General features: G+C 41.9%; 1 protein-coding gene across 1 annotated transcript; it reads right to left on the reverse strand.

Moving 5' to 3' along the window:
- Positions 1-37: 37 nt before the first annotated feature.
- On the reverse strand, positions 38-5536 carry LOC116218129 (laminin subunit alpha-3-like). Its single transcript, XM_031558677.2, has 3 exons — positions 5451-5536; positions 1033-1188; positions 38-498 (listed from the first exon to the last, which is right to left on the reverse strand). The coding sequence occupies exons 1-3, from the start codon at positions 5532-5534 to the stop codon at positions 307-309; spliced, it is 432 nt and encodes a 143-aa protein (XP_031414537.2). The 5' UTR covers positions 5535-5536; the 3' UTR covers positions 38-306.
- Between the last annotated feature and the right edge of the window lie 1148 nt (positions 5537-6684).

Genomic DNA, 6684 nt, shown 5'->3' on the forward strand with positions numbered 1-6684 from the left:
CAAAGGGGTCTCTGAAGCCCAAAGACATCACAACACAGCACAGTTTAGGGGTCTCTGAAGCCCAAATACATCACAACACGGCACAGTTTAGGGGTCTCTGAAGCCCAAATACATCACAACACGCCACAGTTTAGGGGTCTCTGAAGCCCACACACATCACAACACAGCACAGTTTTTTCAGCCACTGTTTCTAGTGGGATAGTTGCTGACGATGTTCTATCTTCTTAATATATGAACATTTTTAACTGCTCATAAGGTTTTTCATCAGTCATTTTACAGTAGAAAGCTGATTAGTTCTCCAATGTACTAAATGTAAAAAAAAAAAACACTCACGGGAAGCCATGTAAGCTCCTTCACCAGAGAAAAAGACCCCTGACCCATTTTACTGTCGAAACACGGCGATATTCCTGCTTTGGTCAGAGGCTCACCCACCAGCTCGTTATAAAACTTGAAATTATAAATGCACCCTGTCACACTAGCCCTGGGCACGGACTTCCTCTGCAAAACAAAAACAACCAAAACAAACACAAATTTGTAAGTGTAAATTTCATAAAGACACAACTGTCTATAAATGTATGTAAAAGCACTAAGTCTTTTAAGTATAAAGTCTTTGATATATTCTGTGACAATTTACCTCAGATTAATGTCTGACACTACTAACCCATAGTAAACGCCAGACAACTCAGTGCTCTGACTACGTCCTGTCAGAGGGGTCTGCCTCCAACCATACCTGTTTCTGTTGGGGGTCATACGGTCTGTGCCTGTAAACAGGTGAGCTAAGAGGCACTTGTGCGCCTGTGTTGGAAAGTGTGTGGTCTACACCCAGGTATACAAGAGAGTTAGGAGGTACCTGTGCTTCTGTGCTTCAGGTCTGCGCCCAGGTAGACAGGTAAGCTAATAGGTACCTGTGCTTCTGTGTTTGGGGTCGTGAGGTCTGCGCACAGGTATACATGAGAGTTAAGAGGTACCCGTGCTTCTGTGTAAGGGGGATGTGAGGTCTGCGCCCAGGTAGACAGGTAAGCTAAGAGGTACCTGTGCTTCTGTGTTTGGGGTCGTGAGGTCTGCACCCAGGTAGACAGGTGAGCTGAGAGTGAGGGCGGCTCCCTCTCCTGCAGGTAGCTGTCCGTCGGTCACCCTCAGGTTGTCCACCAGCAGGTGAAAACTGTGTTTCTCCACACTGAGGTCCACCTGTGCAGAGGGTTGGCCCGAAGCCAGAGCTGAGTGACAGGGGTTACAGGCAATGTTCCCTCTAATTTTTTTCAGCACTGAGCAAATTTTTTTTTTTCTGAGCGCACATTTCAGCACTCTGAGCAGTTCGCAACCACGCGACCTGCCGAAAATGACCACGAGCCTGCGTTAGCCATAGGGGATTCAAAGAGATGACAGCAAATGCATCAATATAGATAGATAGATAGATAAATACTTTATTAATCCCGTGGGGAAATTCTGGTGTCTTATATATATATATATAATATGTCTACAAGGTTGATATTTATTCAATATCCTTTATAATGGCTGGACTTTGGTAAAACACCATCATTAAAATGTTCCCAGTCAGTTTAGTTGAACTTAAATGATCTTTGGTTGAACTTCAATAAGGTTTAGGGAGGTTATGACTGGTTCACTGGTTATGACTGAAAATGATATACGTATATATTAGTGCTGTCAAACGATTAAAATATTTAATCGCGATTAATCTCATTTATGTCATAGTTAACTCAAAATTAATCGCGATTAATCGCAAATTTTTATCTATTCTAAATGTCCCTTCGTTTATTTATTTTTTCCATCATTTTATTTTTATTTTAATGCCCTTATCAACATGAAAAAGTTGATTGGCTTGCTTTATGCAAATGTTTTATTTTATTGAAAACCAATATTGCCAAACAGGGCGGTACAAAATAAAATTATAAAGTGCACATTTCAGGTAAACAAGGACTCAGCCTATAGTGCAGTTAAACCATGGCTTAATATTTTCTTTTTTTCAAGTTTGCTGGGAACATAGCAGTCAGGCCTCTTATTTCAGAAACAATGAACCGTAACAGTTAGGTTACCAATAAAAGGTAAGCCTACTACTTCTTTGCTTTCAGCCAGCTGCCTGTTGACATTTTCAGACAACAGTGAAGCTCGCTTCTTTTGCACAACACAACTTTTAAAAGTAAACTTTCCATTCAGAAGCTTTTTATCATCCATTTTCGCCGTATCGCGCTCACCATTCACTCAAACCGTAACGTTCGCCTAGTACACAGTTTGCGAGGCCAAAAAGAATGTTTATCTAAAAAAATAATAAAAAAAGATTCGCGTTAATCTCGCGATAAAAAAATTAACGGCGTTAAAATGGGTTTGCGTTAACGCCGTTAATAACGCGTTAAACTGACAGCACTAGTATATATATATATATAAAAAAAAAGTATCCAAGGTGTTTAGTCATTTCTCAGCAGGTACAACATCTAAGTGGAACTTCCTTGAAAGAAAAATGCTAATGCAGTGCTAAAGAATAAATAACTAAAACAGGAGTAGCGTTTCTACCTCTATGCTTCAGTAAAGCAGCCGCTCCTTTATGTCTGCCTAACATGACAGAAGCATCATCTGAAGTAAACATTACCATTTTGTTCATGCCTAGCGCATGATCTGGGTAGAACTTGGTAATGGCATCAATGATGTTTTTTTTTGCAGTGCATCCTGAAAGCTGAATGATTTCAGCAAAAACGGTGTTTCAGCAAAAACGGTTTGCTCCTGAAACCTAATGTAAAGCACAAGCATCTTCGGTGAGAATTTGATAGAGTTCCCAAGTCTTAATGGCCCTCATTCTCGAACATTTTCTGAAGTTTCTTCTGAAATGTTTCTTACGGGCTTCGGAAAAACAACGTAAGCAAAAGACATCCGCCAAATTCATGCACGCTTGAAAATGTGGTCCTACGCAGCAGACGTTTTCTGGGCTGTGCTCCCCCGGAAGAGTTTTCTTAAATTGAAAGCGCGTTCTCGTGCTCCTGAATTTGCATACATACACGCCCTGCCAGCTCCTTATAAGGGCAGGCAACCGTAGTGACGTGTGCAGTCGGAATCGACCGAATCTACACGAAAGCAACTCGTAAACGAGTCATGTCAAAGCGGAAAGCCATCACCGTCGAGTAAACGCAAATCTAACTTCAACTATATATGTCTATGACTTGAACGGTGCAGAGATGGACTGTTGCAGGATGTAGATGTGTCCATTCTATTCCACTATAGCTATATCAACGTGATTGAGTTTAGTGCTTATTTATTTATTCACTTACATTTGCAGTGTTCGTGTACATTACATTTAGTCATTTAGCAGACACTTTTGTCCAAAGCGACGTACAAGGGATAGAACAGTCAAGCTACGAGCAATAGAGACCTAGTGTAACAATAAATACTACTTTACATAAGAAATAGAAAAACGAAATAGGAAATAAAAACGAAGTGCAGGAATGTAACTGCTATAAGTGCAAGTTAAGCACTAGTCGAAGTGCCAGTTAGGAAGGGAGGTGCTCTCTGAAGAGTTGGGTCTTCAAAAGCTTCTTAAAGGTAGAGAGGGACGCGTCTGCTCTGGTAGTGCTAGGCAGTTCGTTCCACCAACGTGGAACTACTTGAAAATTCTGGATTGCCGTACTTGGACAGACGGCAGTGCCAAACGACGCTCACTAGACGAGCGCAGCATTCCGGTGTAGTGCTTTTATTTATTTTATGACATCACAGTGCCTCGTAGAATCATGACTATAGAACTACATGTGAAACGTAATTGTTAATGATACTTTAATCCGAGGATCTGTAGAGTTGATGTGAACGCAATCACCAACGATTTCTCACAAATTCATTAACACGGAGAGTTTTCTTAAATGCGATTCCCCAAAAAACCACAAGATGGCCCACAAGATGGCCCACGTTAGGACAATGGCCCTCATTCTCGAACATTTTCTGAAGTTTCTTCTGAAATGTTTCTTACGGGCTTCGGAAAAACAACGTAAGCAAAAGACATCCGCCAAATTCATGCACGCTTGAAAATGTGGTCCTACGCAGCAGAAGTTTTCTGGGCTGTGCTCCCCCGGAAGAGTTTTCTTAAATTGAAAGCGCGTTCTCGTGCTCCTGAATTTGCATACATACACGCCCTGCCAGCTCCTTATAAGGGCACGCAACCGTAGTGACGTGTGCAGTCGGAATCGACCGAATCTACACGAAAGCAACTCGTAAACGAGTCATGTCAAAGCGGAAAGCCATCACCGTCGAGTAAACGCAGATCTAACTTCAACTATATATGTCTATGACTTGAACGGTGCAGAGATGGACTGTTGCAGGACTGTTGTGTCCATTCTATTCCACTATAGCTATATCAACGTGATTGAGTTTAGTGCTTATTTATTTATTCACTTACATTTGCAGTGTTCGTGTACATTACATTTAGTCATTTAGCAGACACTTTTGTCCAAAGCGACGTACAAGGGATAGAACAGTCAAGCTACGAGCAATAGAGACCTAGTGTAACAATAAATACTACTTTACATAAGAAATAGAAAAACGAAATAAAAACGAAGTGCAGGAATGTAGCCTAACTGCTATAAGTGCAAGTTAAGCACTAGTCGAAGTGCTAGTTAGGAAGGGAGGTGCTCTCTGAAGAGTTGGGTCTTCAAAAGCTTCTTAAAGGTAGAGAGGGACGCGCCTGCTCTGGTAGTGCTAGGCAGTTCGTTCCACCAACGTGGAACTACTTGAAAATTCTGGATTGCCGTACTTGCACAGACGGCAGTGCCAAACGACGCTCACTAGACGAGCGCAGCATTCTGGTGTTGTCCTTTTATTTATTTTATGACATCACGGTGCCTCGTAGAATCATGACTATAGGCCTACATGTGAAACGTAATTGTTAATGATACTTTAATCCGAGGATCTGTAGAGTTGATGTGAACGCAATCACCAACGATTTCTCACAAATTCATTAACACCGAGAGTTTTCTTAAATGCGATTCCTCAAAAAACCACAAGATGGCCCACAAGATGGTCTTCTTAACTGCGTTCGAGAATGAGGCCCAATGTCTTCTTCAGCTGTAAACTTTTTTGAAACCACGTGAATTGGTGGTCAGGGAACTGTGCCTTAAAATGCGGATAATTATTCTGATTCTGGTAATAGTGATGACTGTTGAAAAACATGGATATTATGGACTCATGCGGCATGCCCTTCCGTCACACAGAAATTAAGCCAGAATGTGTCGGGGTTAGGGGTGTCATATAAAACTGTAGTCAGATTCTACGCAATAAGTACTTTTTGGAGCCAGAGCATGTGTGATAAACAGAATATCTGTCCAGTCCGCTCAGAACCAACCCATTTTTGGTTTAATCTCCATTCTTGAATATGAATATTTATAATGTTACCCAGTGTGCCTCAAACTGAAACTCCTCTCCTTAACTTCCTCAACCCACTGGAATACCCTGCATACCTTGTGCCAGTGGTTGTCATTTATCTTCTTATGGTAATGGATGCTCCTATTCCCAACAATTAGCCTTATCTTGCCACTGGTCATATAAAGAGTCACGTGGGCCCCATTTTGTTTCCCACGGATGTGGAGAATCAGGCCTTCCGTGAACGTAGTCTTCATCACCAGCGAGAAATGGGGTCTGAGACACAACCAGTTTCAAGGTCAAAAACAGCAAAAGCTGAAAAGAAAAACTGAATGTACTTTGCTTTTACTCTTCTGAACGTTTATAGGGTACCCTGTAGATTAGCGATACTGTTTTCATAGACTTAATAGAATAATGATTTAATGTGCATGTGTACAACGAGAGGGTGAATAATGATTTAATGTAAATGTATATAATGAGAGGGTACCTAGTAAACATGGATGTATAGATATACTGTAAGTGTATATAATGAGAGGGTGAATCATGATTTAATGTAAATTTATATGATGAAAGGGCTCCAGGTACCTGTAGTTGAGTTCCTCAGGAGGGATGTGGAAGCTGAGCTGACTGGCTGAGCTTGTCAAGGAGTAGGCCTGAAGGAGGCCTACTAGAGGCCTACAGATGTCAGGACCAGATCCACTCTAACACACACACACACACACAAGTATACACATGAACACGAACTTCAACTCACACACACACATTATACAGCGTCGGAAAATCCTGTAGATTTAGATTCAGATCCTGATTTCGAAATGGTAGACTAAAGGAAGGAATAAACCTACCTTTTTCATCCTGTGTTTATTTTTGTGTTTTTGTTTGAGTGCAGTGGCTCTGATGGCCCGAGGGGGGCGCTCCACACCACAGACGCCCAGGTTGACATTTCCTTTGGGGTGGAACTGGGACAGGTCAGATGGCAGGTAAGCTTGTCCCGCCCTGCAGGGAGACCAAACGCATGCAGAACCGATGGTGAGAATGATGACTTTAAACAGGCCTGGCCTGAGAGCATTACACTACCAGAGCGTAGATGAAGGTTGATTTGAGGACTGTGGAGGCCTGACTAGCTAGATAGCACATATTTATTTTCTTGTATGTATTTACAGTTACACTTACAAACGTACAAAGGTTAATGCGAACAGACAGACAGACAGACAGACAGACAGACAGACAGACAGACAGACAGACAGACAGACAGACAGACAGACAGACAGACAGACAGACAGACAGACAGACAGACGGACAGACAGAGAGAGAGAGAGAGAGCAATAGATA

The sequence above is a fragment of the Clupea harengus genome, chromosome 1 (assembly GCF_900700415.2).
Source record: "Clupea harengus chromosome 1, Ch_v2.0.2, whole genome shotgun sequence".
In the NCBI taxonomy this organism is placed as follows: Eukaryota; Metazoa; Chordata; class Actinopteri; order Clupeiformes; family Clupeidae; genus Clupea; species Clupea harengus.